Source organism: Mustela lutreola, chromosome 10 (genome assembly GCF_030435805.1).
Source record: "Mustela lutreola isolate mMusLut2 chromosome 10, mMusLut2.pri, whole genome shotgun sequence".
NCBI classification, from domain to species: Eukaryota; Metazoa; Chordata; class Mammalia; order Carnivora; family Mustelidae; genus Mustela; species Mustela lutreola.
The window spans coordinates 109,688,342-109,707,884 of NC_081299.1; the positions used below are offsets into that span (position 1 = coordinate 109,688,342).

Consider the following 19,543-nt stretch of genomic DNA (forward strand, 5'->3'; position numbering starts at 1 on the left):
GGAGCCCGATGCGGGACTCGATCCCAGGACCCCGAGACCATGACCTGAGCCGAAGGCAGCGGCTTAACCCACTGAGCCACCCAGGCGCCCAAAACATGAAAGTTTCTTAACTATAAGATGTTCTTATATGAACAGCTCCTTGAAATAATCAAAATAGGTACACAGTTTCTTAATTATGTATTCTTTGGACACTCAGTAGTATTAATAAGAAAAGATGAAAAAATTTACATTCTTTCGTTTGGATTATTAACCTTAAAATTTCACCTACAGTATGTAAGATTAACGGGAAGAACTTAAAGCTTAAGTAGACAAGCTTACATGAAACATGATATAAAAAGTATAACATAGCATAACTGCATTTAAAAATGACAACAGGGGTGCCTGAGTAGTGCAGTCAGTTAAGTGTCCAACTCTTATTTTCACTTGGATAGTGATCTCAGCGTCCTGAGATCAACCTCCACATGGGACTCCCGCTCAGCACAGAGTCTGCTTAAGATTCTGTCTCCCTCTGCCCCTCACGCTCCCCACGCATGCAAGCACTCTCACATGCCTCTCAGTAAGCAGTATCTTATACAATAATGAGAAAAACTATGAACAAAATTTAAAAGGTGGTGTAATAAGAGAATGATGGAGAGGGGGCTGTGGGGGTAGGACCTTGGCTACGGTGAAGGGTTAACCTCTAAGAAGACATTTGAGCTAAGACCTGAAAGACAAAAACATCAAGGCAAATTTTTCATATAAAGTGGTAATTTATAAAATCATAGTAATAATATAAATTGTAGTGTACTTATAAATCCTTATTTTTGGCAAAATAAAAAGTTGGCAAATGTATGATCTCACAAGTTAAAATAATGATAATAATTAAATGATTGATAAAGCCTGGAAGCCAATGAGCAATATGCAGTATTCAGAGGAGAGACAATGGCTATGTACCTTGCAGAAACTTGATAAAGGTCACTCTGTATTATAAAGCAGTGGCTCTCAAACCTTTTGGTTTCAGGATCCCTTTAAACTCTAAAAAATTATTGGGATGCCTGGGTGGCTCAGTTGGTTAAGCAGCTGTCTTCAGCTCAGGTCATGATCCCAGCGTCCTGGGATCGAGTCCCACATCGGGCTCCTTGCTCCGCAGGGAGCCTGCTTCTCCCTCTGACTCTGCCTGCCACTCTGTCTGCCTGTGCTCGCTCTTGCTCTCTCTCTGACAAATAAATAAATAAAATTAAAAAAAAAAAACAACTCGGGACGCCTGGGTGGCTCAGTTGGTTGGACAACTGCCTTCGGCTTAGGTCATGATCTCGGAGTCCCGGGATCGAGTCCCGCATCGGGCTCCCAGCTCCGCGGGGAGTCTGCTTCTCTCTCTGCCCTTCTCCTCACTCATGCTCTCTCTCCCTGTCTCTCTCTCAAATAAATAAATAAAATCTTTAAAAAAAAAAACAACTCTAAAAAATTATTAAAAACCCCAAACTGCTTTTGTTTATGTGAGTTAAAACTAGTTATTTACTGTATATTAGAAATTAAAACTAAGCAATCTAAAAATCCACTAATTCACTAAAAGCAGCAATAAAATCATTATATTTAATGTTACATACAATTTTTGCTAATAATAACTATATTTTGTGGTGCCTAGGTGGCTCAGTTAAGCTTCTAACTCTTGGTTTCGGCTCAGGTCATGATCTCATGGGCCATTAGGTCAAGCCATGTCAGCATGCAGATTTTCTCCCTCTGCCCCTTCCCCGACTCACTTGCATGCACACATTCTGGAGGGCCCCTCTCTCTCAAATAAAAATATTTTTTTTAAATGCTACTTTGTAAAGGTAAGTAGCATTGTTTTACATTTTTTAAAATCTAATGTCTGGTTTAATAAAAAAAAACAACTAGGATCTCATATCATATCATATTCAATTTATTTCTATATATGAATTAATGAGTTCCTTCAACTTCACAGTTGTGTGAAATCATGAAAAAAAATACGCAGGTACATGAACTCATAGAAACAGTAGAATAGTGGTTTCCAGGGGCTAGAGAGTGGCAGAAATGCGGAGATGTTGGTCAAAGTGTACAAACTTCCAATTAAAAGATGAATAAGGGATGCCTGGGTGGCTCAGTCAGTTAAGCGACCGCCTTCAGCTCAGGTCATGATCCCAGCGTCCTAGCAATGAGTCCCACATCGGGGCTCCTTGCTTGGAAGGGAGGCTGCTTCTCCTTCTGCCTATGCCTGCCACTTGTCTGCCTGTGCGTTCTCTCTCTCTCTGACAAGTAAATAAATAAAATCTTAAAAAAAAAAAAAAAAAAAGATGAATAAGATGGGGTGCCTGGGTGGCTCAGTAGGTTAATCCTCTGCCTTAGGCTCAGGTCACAATCTCAGGGTCCTGGGATGGAGCCCTGCACTGGACTCTGCTCAGCGGGGAGCCTGCTTCGCCCATCTCTCTGCCTGCCTCTCTACCTACTTGTGATCTCTCTCTCTCTCTGTGTCAAATAAATAGAATCTTTTAAAAAATAATAAAAATTTTAAAAATTAAAAAAAAAGATGAATAAGATTCTGGGGAGCTCATGTACAGCCTTATACTATAGCTAACAACCCTGAAAGATGCTAAGACAGTAAATCTTAAATATTTTCACAACAACAAAAAAGGTAAGGCACCTGATCAGCTCAGCTGGTTAAGCAACCAACTGATTCTTTATCTCAACTCAGGTCTTGATCTTAGGGTACTGAGTTCAAGCCGGACTCGGGCTCCACAGTGGGTAAAATTCTTTCCCTCTCCCTTTGCACACCCCCTCTTGCGCATGCGCATGCACTCTCTTTCTCTCAAAGCAAAAACAATGGGGCACCTGAGTGGCTCACTCAGTTGGGGTTCTGACTTTTGGTTTTGGCTCAGGTTATGATCACAGAATCCTCAGATCAAGCCCTGCACTGGGCTCTGTGCGGTCTACTGGAGATTCTCTCCCTTTCCCTCTGCTCCTCCCCACACTTGCCTGCGTGCATGAGCATGCTCTCTAATATAAATACAGAAAATCTTTAAAAAATAAAACAACAAAAAGGTAATTGTGAGGTGATACACATGTTAACTAACCTTATTGTGGTAATTATTTTACAATATATATGTGTATCAAACCATCACATGAGGGGTGCCTGGATGGCTCAGTGGGTTAAACCCTCTGCCTTTGGCTCAGGTCATGATCCCAGGGTCCTGGGATTAAGCCCCACATCCAGCTCTCTGCTCAGCAGGGAGCCTGCTTCCTCCTCTCTCTCTGCCTGCCTCTCTGCCTACTTGTGATCTCTGTCAAATAAATAAATAAAAATCTTAAAAAAACAATCATCACATTATATACCTTGAATTTATACAATGTTATATGTCAAATATATCTCAATAAAGCTGGGGGGAAAAAACCACAAGGCTGTTTGAAATCTATTATACTATATATAACATAGTGTCTATGGGACACTAAAATACCAATAAACTTAGGAAGAAGTGGGAAGCAGTCTAGCACCATGGTAGAGCACAGATTCTGGAGTCAAGAATGCTTGAATTTGGGAGTGCCTGGGTGGCACAGTCAGTTAAACGTCCAGCCCTTGGTTTCAGCTCAGATGGTGATCCCAGAGTCATGGGATTAAGCCCCAGGGCGGACTCTGCACTCAGCAAGGAACCTGCTTAGGTTTCCCTCTCCCTCTGCTCCTCCCTCCACCCCACCCCAGGCTTGGTCCCATTTTCTCTCTCTCAAAAACAATTTTAAAAATCTTAAAAAAAGAAAAAGATCTGGGGGTGCCTGTGTGGCTCAGTCAGTTAAGCATTCGATCCTTAATTTCAACTTAGGTCATGATCTCAGGGTTGTGATAACAAGCCCTGTGTTATGCTCTGTGGTGCATATGGAGCCTTCTTAAGATTCTCTCCCTCTTCCCCTAGCTACTACTTAAAAAAAATAAAAGTGGGGGGGATGCCTGGGTAGCTCAGTCAGTTAAGTGTCTGCCTTCAGCGCAGGTCATGATCTCAGGGGTCTGGGGATCAAGTCCCAGATCAGGCCCCTTGCTCAGCAAGGAGTCTGCATCTCCCTCTGCTTGCCTCTCTCTCTTTCTCACTCTGACACATACATATACAAATAAATAAATAAATACCTAAAAAAAAAATACTACTTAGATTTGAATCTTGGCTCTACTGTTTACCACCCCTATGCCTTCGATAAATTCTCCCTCACTGAGACTTCAAGTACTTCACTTACTATCCTTTGTCTTATTATTTTGCCTGTCACCAGTGTAGTTAATTTTACATTTACATTACTAATACACTTACTCAGTAATAAAAATTATATACAGTAATTACCTCATGAGTTGTTATATTAAATAAGATCACATAAAAATCTGGTATACGTTGACTATTTATTTAAGATTTTTTTTTTTTTTAAATTTAGGGGCGCCTGGGTGGCTTAGTTGGTTAGGCCTTTGCCTTCAGCTCAGGTCATGATACCAAGATCCTAGAATCCAGCCCCACACTGGGCTCCTGCTGCTGCTGCTTCTCCTTCTGCCCCTCTCTCAAATAAAATTTACTTGTGTTCTCTCTCAAATAAATAAAATCTTAAAAAAAAAGATATTTATTTGAGAGAGAGAGAGCATGAGCAGGGGTGGCAGAGAGGGAGAGGGAGAAGCAGACTCCCTGAGCAGGGAGCCCAACGCAGGGCTTGATCCCAGGATCCTGGGATCACAACCTGAGCCAAAGGCAGATGCCTAATGGGCTGAGCCACCCAGGTGCCCTATTTATTCTTTTTAAAGATTTAATTTTTAGGGGCGCCTGGGTGGCTCAGTGGATTAAGCCTCTGCCCTCAGCTCAGGTCATGATCTCAGGGTCCTGGGATTGAGCCCTGCATCAGGCTCTCTGCTCAGCAGGGAGCGTGCCCCCCCCCCAATTCTGCCTACCTGTGATCTCTGTCTGTCAAATAAATAAATAAAATCTTAAAAAAAAAAAAAAAGATTTTATTTTTAAATAATCTCTACATCCAACATGGGACTCCAACCCACAACCCTGAGATCAAGAGTCGCACACTCTACTGAGACAGCGAGGTGCCTTGTTGGCTATTTATCATTAAATCTATTAGTGACATTTGTGAAGTTAACTATATTAATGACTGGAAATTTAATAAAGAACACTGCTAAATAATAGTGAAGTATCTGTGAGCAACTCAGGCTTTAATCCACTGTATTTCTTTTCTCTCCCACTCTCAACTTCTGCCTACATAAAACAAACCAAAATTAGCCTTACCCTGAAATCAGGTATGGTTTCCTCTCCTTTTTTTTTTTTAAGATTTTATTTGAGAGAGCGCGTGAGTGAGAGAACACAAGTCTGGTGAGGGGCAGAGGGAGAAGCAGACTCCCTGCTGAGCAGGGAGCCCAATGTAGGCTCAATCCTGGGAGTTTGAGGCAGACGTTCAACCGACTGGAGCCACACAGGCACCTCTGGTTTCCTTTTCCTATGCAATAAATGTTCTGACAATTTCCTCAAATAATCAATCAACTTCCCTCAGATTATAAAATTTTAAAGCGCAGATAAGTCTTATTTTGCAGAGTTGATATCAAGATTATAGGTAATACGTATATATCCACCATACCTTCACCCCAACCAAAAAGTGATACCCTCTTCTAAACTGTTACAGCTTATGGGGCGCCTGGGTGGCTCAGTCAGTTAAATGTCTGCCTTTAGCTCAGGTCATGATCCCACTGTCCTGTGCTCCAGCTCTGCATCGGGCTCCCTGCTCAGCGGAGAGCCTGCTTTTCCCACTCCTGCTGCCCACTGCTTGTCCTCTCTCTCTCTCTCTCTCTCTCAAATTTAAAAAAAAAAAAAATTTTTTCAGGGCACCTGGGTGGCTCAGTAGGTTAAAGCCTCTGCCTTCGGCTCAGGTCATGATCCCAGGGTCCCGGGATTGAGCCCCACATCGGGCTCTCTGCTCAGCAGGGAGCCTGCTTCCTCCTCTCTCTCTCTCTGCCTGCCTCTCTGCCTACTTGTGATCTCTGTCAAATAAATAAATTCTTTAAAAAATAAAAATAAAAAATCGTCCAACTGTTATAGCATATAAAAACCTCACACTATCATACTACTTTCCAGAATGAGTTGTTATTTTTTAAGATTTTATTTATTTATCAGAGAGAGAGAGGGGGAGAGAGCAAGCACAGGCAGACAGAATGGCAGGCAGAGGCAGAGGGAGAAGCAGGCTCCCTGCTGAGCAAGGAGCCCGATGTGGGATTCGATCCCAGGACGCTGAGATCATGACCCGAGCCAAAGGCAGCTGCTTAACCAACTGAGCCACCCAGGCGTCCCAGAATGAGTTATTTTTGTTCAATTTCTAAGTTACTAAGAGTTAAATTCCTTATAATTCCAATCGAGAGTTCTACACAGAGCAAGTACTCAGTATTTCTAATTTTTTCTAAATTCTCTAACTTTGGACATAGGAACACACTATAAATTTTAATAATTTGAGTAATAGTGACTGTCCCCTGGACACAGAATTCATCATTTTAAAATAACACATTTTTAAAAAAAGATTTGATTTATTTATTTGACAAAGAGAGAGAGATCACAAGTAGGCAGAGAAGCAGATAGACAGGGGAGGGGAAGCAGGCTTCCCGCTGAGCAAACAGGCCAATGCGGGGCTTGATCCCAGGACCCTGAGATCACGACCCGAGCCGAAGGCAGAGGCTTAACCCACTGAGCCACCCAGGCACGCAAAATAACACAGTTTTTTAAAAGACATTTTTTTCTTTTTAGATTTTATTCATTTATTTGACAGACAGAAATCACAAGTAGGCAGAGTGGCAGGCAGAGGGGTGGGGGTGGGGGTGAAGCAGGCTCCCTGCTGAGCAGGGAGCCAAAAGCCTGATACGGGGCTCCATCCCAGGATCCTGGGATCATGACCTGAGCTGAAGGCAAAGACTTTAACCCAATGAGCCACCCAGGTGCCCCTAAAATAACCCATTTACTACAGTTTTAAAATTACCCTGATGGTAAAGGGAACCCGAAAACAATATAGGATCCATTCTGGTCTTTTTAAAATAAAAAATGGTGGTCATGATCTCAGGGTCATGAGTGGCTGGCTGGCTCAGTCAGAGAAGCATGTGGCTCTTGATCCTGGGGTCCTAAGTATGAGCTCCATGCTGGTTGTATAGATTACTTAAATACATAAACTTAAACAGATAAATAGGGGAGCCTGGGCGGCTCAGATGGTTAAACGTCTGCCTTCAGCTCAGATCATGGTCTCGGGCTCCTGGCTTGGTGGGGAGCCTGCTTCTCCCTCTCTTGTGGCCTCTCTCCCTGTTCAGTCTCCCCCCCCATATATATATTTCAAATGAATAAATAAAATCTTAAAAAAAAAAAAAGTAAATATTTTTTAAAATGTTAAGCTACAATTTTTTTTTAATCTTTTTTTTTTTTTTTGAGAGATTTTATTTATTTATTCGACAGAGAGAGATCACAAGCAGGCAGAGAGAGAGGAGGAAGCAGGCTCGCAGCTGAGCAGAGAGCCTGATGCGGGGCTCGATCGCAGGACGAGCCGAAGGCAGCGGTTTAACCCACTGAGCCACCCAGGCGCCCCTTAAGCTACAATTCTTAACATTAAAAGATCTTTTCCCTTCTAACAGTGCAACTTTTACTAAAGGGTAATAAAGAAACACACACTCTCGGCTAGTGGGTTACCAAAGAACCAGAGAGTGAAAGTAAGTGAAACTAACCACTAGAAAGTGAAGTGGAAGGAGAAGAGAGGAGGCAAAGATAAAGGCCACAAACAAAATAAACCCGGAATACTGAACACTTCATTTCTTTCATCAAAGAGACTCTATTTCAATGTTTGTTAAGAAAAGAATAAAAATTGGGTTTTTTTTTTAACTGTTCTTAGAAAAACTTCAATATTCCAAAGCACAGATGGAATTGTTGCCTTTTTTCCAAAAAGAGTAACTCTGTTCTATTACTTTTTCCACAAGATGTGCATTTCTCCAGTGTTCTATAATTAAAATCTGTGGAGGCAGTGGGATCTGAAAGCACCACAAAACACAAACTACTTTTTGTTTCCTTGACAAACAGATGAGAAACTCAGTCTAGCTGGTTTGTATAACACTATTGAGTTCTGGAGTAATTTTACTAGGGTCTCTGAGCTCCTTCTACACCTTAAAAAACCTTCTGTATCCTTACTTTGCCAACATTTGAAATTTTTAAACAAGTATCATAACTGTTTGACAAAAGCTTAGGAGAAAAGGAGTTTGGATGCATCTATGATTTATTAGTTTATGAAAAGCAGGAAGCCAAGTCACTAAAAATAAAATCAATAAGCCTCTACCCCCTAAGAAATTATACACATACAGGAGCATCTGGGTAGCTCAGCTGGTTAACTGTCTGACTTCAGCTCAAGTCATGATCAGGTCCTGGGATGGAGCCACACGTCCACACACCAGCTCCCTGCTTAGCAGGGAGTCTGCTTGTCCCTCTCCGTCATTCTCTGCTCCTCCCTAGCTTGTGTGTGCTTGCGTAGGCTCGCTCTTGCTCTCTTAAATAAATAAATGCTAAATAAATGCGTAGCTCAGTTGGTTAAGCGGCTGCCTTCGGCTCAGGTCATGATCCCAGGGTCTCGGGGTCCTGGGATCCAGCCCTGCATTAGGCTCCCTGCTGAGCTGGGAGTCTGCTTCTCCTTCTCCCTCCCTCTCTTACTCACTCCCTCAAATAAACAAATAAAATCTTTAAATAAATAAATAAAATCTTTAAAAGAAAAAAGAAATTATACACATACATACACTCACTCCTTCTATGCAGACAAAACTATAATTTTGTTGTGACCTATCTGAGCAAATTTTAATTAGTATTTTTTCACTGCCAATGAAATTTTCCTTTCCATACCAAAGAACCATTCGAAGTTTGTCAATATTGTTTCACACTTTTAGCTATAGGAATGTTTACTTGCTACATAATTTAACATTTAGCTTACTATGGAATGTATAACAAAATTATGTCATATATAATGCTTCAAACCCACCTACGGCCATGTTTATAGTGTCACCCTTCTGTATTTCAGAGACAACATAGCTAAATGAAGAACATAATGACTGACTGTAAAGTCTCACAATCCAAGTGAAAAAGCTCATTTAGTATATGCCATCTAGTAATGAAATATGTCATAATTAGGTAGTTCATGTTTTAAAACACTGTCAGGAAACATGGAAAATATTATGTACATCTCTATGAATTTAGGGCAGTGGAATAAAGAAAAAGTGACCTAAGCATCCAAAGGAGAGGGAGAGAATCATTATGCAATAATTTTATAATTGGTAATTAAGATACAGTTACCGCCTAACTAATCCGGAAGTGCCATTTAGTCTAAACAAGAGCTCAAAATAGATTACTTCTTTGGGGAGCTGAGATAAAGTTTACCTTGAACCTCAAAAAGAACCTAAGCCAAGAACATATTAGATCAAATAAGCAGAAAGAAGTATCTGAAATACTGACTGCCCCAGAGCCTTCTCTCTGGACCTCTTCTCTATCTACACTTAGTACTCTTCCCATGCTTCCTTCTCTATCTATACTTTTTTTTTTAAGATTTTTTTTTTTTTTAAAGATTTTATTTAGTTAGTTGACACACAGAGAGAGATCACAAGTAGGCAGAGAGGCAGGCAGAGAGAGGGGGAAGCAGGCTCCCCACTGAGCAGAGAGCCAGATGCGGGGCTTGATCCCAGGACCCTGAGATTGTGACCTGAGCTGAAGGCAGAGGCTTAACCCACTAAGCCACCCAGGTGCCCCATCTAGTTATACTTAACTCCCATGTAGCTCAATCTCTGTGGCTCCAAAAATAATCTATACACTAAACAGACACCCTATAGTGACTGTTGGACAATTCTGTGAACATACTAAAACAACTGATTTTACAGTTTAAATGAATGAATCTTGTATTTGTGAATTATATCTCAATAAAGATACTTTAAAATATGGACAACACAAACCTAACATTTAAAACTAAAATTCTGATCTTCCTCCCCAAATCTGCTCCACTTACTGCCTTCCCCATATTAATAAATATCAACTCTTCCTAGTCCAGCAAAAAACTGGAGTCATTCTGGATTACTTTACTCTCTTAGCCCATGTTTAATCCATCTAGAAATCCAGTTAGACCTACATTCAAAATAGATCCAGAATTAAATTATTTATCACCTCCATATGGGCCACAGCCTGGTCCAAACCACCAGCACCTTTCTCTAGGATTACTACAACAGCCACCTAACTGGTATCCCTGTTTCTACAGCAACTAGAATGACCTTTTTTTTTTTTTTTTTTTTAGGTTTTTTTATTTATTTGAGAGAGAGATAGCACAGAGGGAGACTAAGAGGGAGAAGCAGACTCCTTGCTGAGGAGAGAGCCCAATGCCGCCATAGATGCCAGGACCCTGGAATCACAACCTAAGCCAAAGGCAGACACTTAACCAACTAAGCCAGGTGCCCTGCAGAATGACCTTTTAAAAACATAAATCATGGGATGCCTTCCCTGGCTCAGTCCGCCAAGCACGTGACTCTTGATCTCAGCATCACAAGTTCAAGTCCCACACTGGGCCTAGAGCTCACTTAAAAAAAAAGGAAAGAAAGAAAGAAAAAAAGTCAGTTCATGTCATTCCTCTGCTCAAATAGCTCCCCATCTAATTTAGACTGAAAGCCAAAAAAGTCCTTCTGACACCTATAAGACACTGTGATATGCCTCTCCTCCCACCATCACCCACCATAATCTCTGAGATCATCTGCCAAACCTCACTGTACCTATTCCTTTCCAGCCACAAAAGCTTTCTTGCCCTTCCTTAAACTTTCCAGGCACATTCTACCCTCAGGACCTTTGTATTTTTCTGTTCTCTTTGTGTTGGAACATTCTCTCCTCACACTCTCATTTATCTATACTGCAATACCTCATTTCCCTGCTCAAATGTCACCTTCCCAGTGAGGCCTTCTCTTACAACCTAATTTAAAACTGCAAACCCCTGGGTACCTAGGTGGCTCAGTCAGTTGGGCATCTGAGGCTCAGGTCATGTTCCGGAAGTCCCAGGATCAAGTCCTACGCTGGGCTCCCTTGTTCTTTGGAAAGCCTCCTTCTCCCTCTGCCTGATGTTGCCCCTGCTTGTGCACTCTCTTTCTCTCTCTCTTTCTGTCAAAGTGGATGGATAAAATCTTAAAAAAAAAAAAAAAAAAACTGCAAACCCCTATAACACTCTGTATTTCCCTTTCCTACTTTCTCTACAGCACTTCTAATACTTTTACCTTCACATATATTTAATATTTTACTTATTTTCTTGTTGTCTCACCTCACTGGAGTATAAGCTCCAAGAGGGCAAAATTTTTCTCCATTTGGTTCACGTGCTATATCCCCAGGCCTTGGTACAACAGGTATTCAACAAATAGTTGTTAAAGAACCGAATGTAAACTAGGGACTTATAAGCAAAACGCATCTTCCTACTCAAAGTTAGAATCTGTTCTCTAGTTCACCTGTATTATTCGTCTGTATACATGTGATATGTAATTATAAAGCTTTATGCCTATGGCAGTACTGTTATATATTATATATTCTACATGTCTAGCCTACATATTTGCTGCCAAGAATGGATTTCAAAGAGAATAAACAGTTAACTATGCCAGCTGTTTTTAGGCTTTTGTGTTTACTTTTTGTTTTTAGGCTTTTGGATCACATCACAGATACTTACAACTATTACCTGTGACTTAATAGGTAGGTATTGGTATTATTAGGTAGGAAACCTAAATTGCTAAGTATCTGGCACTTGAGATACTGCTTTTATTGCTGGAGATCTACATCTGTGGTTGACCTCTGTTGTTGTTTTTAAAGATTTTATTTATTTATTAAGAGAGAGAGAGCATGTATGTGAGCAGAGGGAGAGGCTGAGGAAGAGGGAGGAGGAGCAGACTCCCTGCTTCTCAGAGAGTCCCATGCAGGGCTCAACCCCAGGATCCCCCAGATCATGACCTGAGCCTAAGGCAGATGCTTAACTGACTGAACCACTCAGGCACTCCAACCTCTATTATTTTAAAAAATAACAAAAATTTTTAAATCTGTGCCAAAAAAAAGTACATTTCAGAAGCCAAAGCTGCAGAAATGGTCCCAGACCCTCAGATTTGCGGAATATCAAATATACAATAGCTGGGACGCCTGGGTGGCTCAGTTGGTTAAGCTGCTGCCTTCGGCTCAGGTCATGATCCCAGCGTCCTGGGATCGAGTCCCACATCGGGCTCCTTGCTTGGCGGGGAGCCCGCTTCTCCCTCTTCCTCTGCCTGCCACTCTGTCTGCCTGTGATTGCTCTCGCTTCTCTCTCTATGACAAATAAATAAATAAAATCTTTAAAAAAATATATATATATATATATATATATATATATACAATAGCAGACTCCACTCCCCACTGACCAATACTATGCCCCGAACTTTTTGTCAAGAAAACTCTTATGGAGCACCAAGCTAGCTCAGTCAGTCACCTCAGTAACTCTTGACCTTGGGGTCGTTGAGTTCAACCCCACATTGGGCAGAAATTACTTAAAAAAAAAAGGCAGGGGCACCTGGGTCACTCAGTGGGTTGAGCCTCTGCCTTCAGCTCGGGTCATGATCTCAGGGTCCTGGGATTGAGCCCCACATCGGGCTGCCTGCTTGGCAGCAAGCCTGCTTCTCCCTCTCTCTCTGCCTGCCTCTCTGCCTACTTGTAATCTCTGTCAAATAAATAAATAAAATCTTAAAAGAAAAAAAAAAAAGGCAGCTGCCTGGGTAGCTCAGTCCTTAAGTGTCTGCCTTTGGTTCAGGTCATGATCCCAGGCTCCCGGGATTGAGCCCTACATCAGGCTCCTTGCTTGGTGAGGAGTCTGCTTCTCCCTCTCCCTGCTGCTCACCCTGCTTGTGCTCTCTGCTGCTCTGACAAATAAATAAATAAAATCTTTAAAAAAAAAAATTTATTATTTAATCCAAATAACCCCATATTTAGAGATTTTTATCTAGTAGTCAGCTTTCATAGTTACCATATTTTCAAGCAAAAACATAAATACTATCAGAACTCAAAATCCACACAAGATAATCAGTTTTGCCACAGAATGCAAAAACAAAAACACCCACAGAGATTTAAAATTTCAACATTCTGGTTAATCTACAAAGCCTAACCTTGGATAAATAAGCAAGTAATGAAAGGTTTTCTGCATGGCAGAAAGAGAGTATTTTATGGATCAGAAAAGCAGTATAGTAGTGGTGAAGAGTATTCACCCTAAATCCAGAATGTCTGGATTGAATCCTGGCTCTACCACTTAATACCTCTGTAACCATCAGCAAGTTACTCAATCTTTTAGTGTCTCTGTTTTCTCATCCATAAAATGGCGATCATAACAATACCTACACTTCAAAGATCTATGAGGACTGGGGGCACCTGGATGGCTCAGTGGGTTAAGCCTCTGCCTTCAGCTCAGGTCATGATCTCAGGGTCCTGGGATCGGGTCCCGCATCGGGCTCTCTGCTCAGCAGGGAGCCTGTTTCCTCCTCTCTCTGCCTGCCTCTCTGCCTACTTGTGATCTCTCTCTGTCCAATAAATAAATAAAATCTTTAAAAAAAAAAAAAATTATCACCATCTTCATAGTCCAGCTAAGGATCTGTGAGTACTAAACTGAGAAACCACTGCCATAAATCAAAACAGTAACTGCACTTTGCAAATTCTCTCCAACAATTTAATCCTGTAAAAAGAGAATTTTTTTTTTTTTTTTGCTAGCCCATGTTTATGTAATAGTTTCTCTTGTAGAAAAAAAAAACATTGTACTATGAGTTCCTTCAAATGAGGTGGAAGGGGTAAAAAGTAAGGGGAGGCAGAAGAAAAAAAGACTGGCCATTAAGTTGATAACTAATGAAGTGGGTTAATCAGTACAAGGTCTGGGGTGGGTGTAAAATATTTAGTTTGTATCAAAAATAGCTGAAGGGACTTCTTAACAGATTTTCTGCTCTACAAATGATTCTATTTTTCTATATCCTTTCTTAAAAAACTCACTTAAATTCTCAGACCACCTTCTAAAACAGACCAACCCATTCAATGGTTAGAAACAAGACAACATGGGTTGCCTGGGTGGCTAAGTGGGTTAAGCGTCTGCTTTCAGCTTGGGTGAAACGCTTCAGTTCCACATGGGGCTCCTTGCTCAGCAGGGAGCCTGCTTCCCCCCTCTGCCTGCCATTCCTCCTGCTTGTGCACTGCTCTCTCTCTGATACATAAATAAATTACTTTTAAAAAGAAACAAGACAACATGGAAATATCATGAACACAGTAATTTCCATTTTGTCCTACTAGTTCTTCAGAGCACTTGTTAATTCATTAGTGTCTGGTCCAATCCATCTGCTCCAACTGGGAATTTCCAGCACTATATCCCAAAAAAGTTCTGCTGTAATTATTCTGGATACTCAGGATTTTAAGATAAAGACAATCTTTATCTGCATCATCACTGTCATCATAATAAATAATTTGAAAATTCTGGATATGCTAGAACCTATGCTAAAATAAATAATCTTTTCAAACCTAGACAGCAATTCTATGAGATAATTATTACCTCTACTTACAGATCAGAAATTGGGGCTCGCAATATAAGTGTAGAGTCACCTAAGTATTAAATGATGGAATTAAGGTCTGAATCTATGTCTAATTCTAAAGTCTGCATTTTTCTACTTTTCCACATTGATTTCTATTTTACATTAAAAATGGGAGGGACAAATGAAGTAAAGAAATGAAAATCTGGTTATATGAACATCAAGTCCAAAAAGAGCCATATCTTGAACCTGCTGAAAACCATAGCAATCATTTCTTTCACTAATTATAAGCATCTTTCTGATAAATAGAAATTAAAACAATTCAAGTTCTTGATTAATACACAAAATTATGTCGGCAAATATTTACTGACAGCTCACTTTGTGCCAAACACTGTTTTAGTTGCTTGAGGATACAGCAGCAAAGAAGACCTAGCTCTATCATCTGGTGGGAGAAGACAAACAATAAACATGTAAACAAATAAGCAAGGTAATTTCATATACTGAAAACAATGTGAAGTGACAGAAGGCAATCAAAGTGACCACCTGAAATAAGGTCAATTAAGAGAGGGCCTTTCTGAACAGGTAATACACGAGCTTGAATCTAAATGATGCAGAAATGGAACTGGAAGAAACCTGAGAGGTAGTAGGCAAGGCAGATGGTGTAGGAACTTATAGACCACAATAAAGAAATTTAGATTCTAACCTGTTGCAATGGGACATCAGTGGAGGATTCTGAAACACAGTAATGACATCTGTTTATGCTATAGAAAGATCAGTTTTAAAAATGATGGCAATAAATGCTTCAGGACAAATTTTAAAAAGCCTAAATAAAATCAGTTAGAACCCAGCTATGGAGTGTATCTTCCAGAAGCCTACTTGCTTTCTCCAAATTATTTCCTTTAAAATCAACAAAAGCCTCTCATTACAACATATGGAATAAAGGGTCATATGAAAATATCTTTGGAAGAGCTAACACACTTAAATTCACACTGAGGTCTAAACACAACTTATTAAATAATGGATGCTAGAATAAAAAAGAGAAGCAAAAGTAACATCGGGAAAACAGACACGAAGGCTGGGAATGCCAGAGACACCTATTTCGCAGACTTGCCTAAACCCGACTTAGAAACGAACTCAAACTAAAATAATCCCAACTGTAAAGAAATATGAAACTAAATGAAGCCTAATGCATCAACTATTTTCACTGTGCCCTTCATTACTCTCCTGAAAATTTCTCTCAAATTTTATTTACATTGAAATAGATTAAATAGATGATGTTCATTAAAGGTAAACACAAAATGACTACAAATAACCCTGAACCATTTTTAGAAAGTTCCATTACACTAGGGAAAAAAGAATCAAGTTTTTAGAAAGCCAAAAGCATTTAACTACATAAATTACATATAATGCACTTCAAATCAAGTATTTTACTAGAGCAATCACTTTTTCACTCAAGATATCAACAGGGGAAATAAGCTCGGGCAAAATATCAACAATAGTAGAGGCAGAAAACTTCTGGCTCCAGTATATCTCATTATTGCTAACTAGAAAAAAAATTCTAATTGTCATTTGAAATCCCACAAGGCAGGGATGGGGACCAACTTAGTCTTGCAAATGATGTAACCATGCAAGTAAAGCACCAGAGCTCAAAGGTAGGAAATGTTAAATGCTTGTATAATTTTGTAAAAATGTTTTAAGACAATTAAAGAAAGTATGTTTCAGACTTGGATGAGCATTTGCTACCACGGTGTATCATTGGTACACCTAGTGTACCAAGTACATTAAAGAACAATTTTCTTTTAATCTTGAAAACATTACTACAAAGTTAAATGTGGTCACTGTCATCTGATATGGTGGAATCAAATCCTAACTCCACACTTTTTCTGTGTAATCTTAAGCAATTTACTTAACACTTCTGGGCTTTAGTTTCCCCATATGTAAAAAAAAATCCACTTCTTAGGGTTATTTTAAAGTATAATGAGATGGATATATCGTAAGTGGCAATAAAGGGTTGGGCACATAGCAGATCCTTAAACATGTGAGTCTTTTAATGATAACTGTTATCATAGTTTATATTGTATGTTCTAATTTTACTTCTTCGGAAGAAAGTAACACCAATCTATTGGTAAATATTGGTAATCCTGTCTTGGTTCTACAACCTTTTCAGTATATATTACTCCAAGTGCCACATCTCTACCAACAATAACTTTACACACATAGTCTGAAGATTGGGGCCTATGATTTTGTAAGCTTTATCCATCTACTCCCCCAAAGGTTAACACAAACCAAAACACTATAGGGCCAATGGCAGAAGTGGAGTAAGAAGAGGAACTGGATGATGGGTCTCACTGGTGACATGCCATAGACAAGAAGCAACAAAAGACCAAAATGTCAAATAAATATATATGGATTTAGGGTTAACCCTCTTCTCAGCAGGAAGCAACAATGAATTCTCCACACTTGCTCCTAAAAGATTTGAAATGTTTTGGAGACAGTCCATGCTTCCTGACAGTTTAATATACATACCTCTTTTCTGTAGAAAAGAAGCAAAGTGGAAAAAAATACCCAAGGGAGACAAAAAAGCAGTTACTTGGGAAAGAAAGTACCATATATTATCCCGATTTCCTGTTTTGATTGCCTATGAAGCCAAACTTATTCTTTAAAAAAGGTATCTCAAGTGACTGAAAAGAAGCCAGACATGTTTTACATTTTAAGGTATTAAGTGATGATACTGACTGCAGTTATTTCCGGGCAGTATCAAGAAGCCCGTGTTTTATTGCAGCAAACACAGGTACGGGGAAACCTCCCAGGTGGTCGCTTCAGCTCTACGTGGAGCTCCCGTTACTTCGTAACATTCACCCAAGCAAGGCCCTTCGTATAACAGATCACGAATTATAGTTCAGCGTAAAATAGTGGTCCAACATATACCAAAGAAGTGGTTTTGCTACTGCTTAAACCATAGCTTGTCTATCATCACGAAAACCAGAAATCATGAGCACGTCTAGGCCTGTAAGAAATAAACGGACGCGATAATTTCCGCGAAGGTTCAGTAAAGACAACAGCACCTTACAAGGCTCTAAAATAACACCTAAATCTCTAATGATCTGGGCCCAACAGCCCAAGGTCACACACACACCCCAAGTGGGTAACTAGCTAATAAAAAAATCCAAGAAATGATGAGCCTCCGGCAGCTCAGGACAACTGTGGCTAGGAATGGAGGCTGGGTTTGGGAACACTCGCGTCAAAGCATTAATGTGAACAACGCCAACCGAATGCAGTGGCTCCGTGGGGAAAAAAACCCAGGCGTTTCTGGAAGGATTTCCTTCCATTTCCCCAGTCTTCCCTTCCCTAGTCACCCCCAACACTCACATCTCCGGAGCCACTTCATCCAATGGTAGACGATAGTAGTGTGGTGTTTCTTGTTCTCTATACACCAAGACGACAAGCCTTGAATAGATTCCATGGTGTTAGTTACCGACTGGAATTTTCGATCCAACGAGGACTCCAGAGCCCCTGCCGAAGAGGCCGACGAGGAGGAGGCCTTACTGCTGCCTCCGCCGCCGCCGGCCGCCATCTTCCCGGTTTGCACAAGCGCTGCTGCTCCTCTGGCGGCCGCGGCGGCGGCGGCGGCGGCGGCGGGAGCGGGAGCGGGAGCGGGCAAAACAATCACTGCGAGTGCGTGAAAGCCGTAGGTGGGGAAGGAGGCCAGGGGGTGGGGATGGTGCACGCGCTAGGCTCTTCTAGAGGTAGGACGGGAGGACCAGCTGCTGGGCACGCTGGTGGCTCCTACAGGCTCTAAGGGCTGCGGGTATCGAAGGTTTATCAGAATTGCTCAAGGGGTTGTGTTTAAACCAGTCAATAATCACGGAAGAACTGCGCTGAAAACGGATCCTGCAAAGCCTTTCCAAACGCCTGGCCCCGAAACTAATGGTTTTACACTCTTCAGCTCTCAAAGCTAAGGCTATTCCCCACTCCTATCACCACGCTCCTGTAAAGCTGGGCGTTAATATCTTAAATTTAATACTACCCGACTGCCCCTTCAGTTGCAGAAATCTTTCTCCTTTAGATCCTCTAGCACAGAAAAGGCCCAAGGCTACCTAGACTGGATTTTTTTTGCAACGCAATAGCAGCAAAGGAACAGCAACAGTATCGCGCACGCGCCGCTTCGCTCCGCCTCCCCGCTTCCTTCTCAACCTAGAAAGCAGAGGGAGGCGTGATGGCGGGGCAGTCTGACCAATCAAAGGACCAGAACGGGAAGCGCGCGCAGAAGCCCTCAAGCCCTAATGGCCAAGGAGGCGCTACGATTATTTGTGCGCTTGCGCACCAGACCCGCGTGTAGAGGGCTAGGAGGAAAAACCAGGAGGAAGGGTGAGGGAGTTGGTCAAATTAAGGAGAGGTTGGGGGTGGAGCTTCATCGCTCTGCCCCGCCCTTTACTTCCAAGCGAGGTTTCCCTCTTGGGATTGTCAACTCTTACAGCAGACCGGGTAATTCCCACCGCTCAGAGGTCACTGTTATTCTGTGGCAGCTGCTGCCGCTGCGGCCGCCGCCGCCGCTAACTCCTCGGGGCTCCGACGCGCGACAAGGTGGCTGGCAGCCATCTTGCAGTGCCTCAAAAGATGCGCATGCGTCAGCTCCGGCGAGCCATTCACTACGCAGACTCCCAAATCAAACAATATTTTACACTCCCGTTGGACGGTGCAATTCATAGCCAGTAGGCTATTTGGATTATAGGAAGAGGAAGTAAATGAAGTGAAACGAAGAATTGCTTAGTAAAATTTTCGAGACGAGAAAATAGAAGGCGAGATGATCTCACCTTTGCGGGTTATAATAGCCTCGCAACCACGTAATACATTATTGTTTACAAGAGCCCTAGCCGTCTATTGTATTGATTAGCACAACCTAGATTAGCCTTCCCACCGTATCTTCTTATGTAAATCCTCTGGGCAGATTTGGAGGCTCCTGTGTTCCACTAAGTACATGGAGTTACTGTATTTTAAGTC

At 41.4% G+C, this 19,543-nt stretch overlaps 1 protein-coding gene across 10 annotated transcripts in view; it reads right to left on the reverse strand.

The window, feature by feature from the left end:
- RPRD2 (regulation of nuclear pre-mRNA domain containing 2) overlaps nucleotides 1-19,126 on the reverse strand; it is a 101,512-nt gene extending 82,386 nt beyond the window's left edge. For 3 of the 10 annotated variants that reach the window (XM_059138452.1, XM_059138454.1, XM_059138451.1), the window contains exon 1: nucleotides 17,912-19,121. In XM_059138452.1, the coding sequence (XP_058994435.1) occupies nucleotides 17,912-18,116 (205 nt within the window). In that variant the 5' untranslated portion in view covers nucleotides 18,117-19,121. Of the gene's footprint in view, nucleotides 1-17,911 lie in introns of all 10 variants that reach the window. The other 7 variants (XM_059138450.1, XM_059138449.1, XM_059138448.1 and 4 more) reach the window with 5 other exon arrangements.
- Between the last annotated feature and the right edge of the window lie 417 nt (nucleotides 19,127-19,543).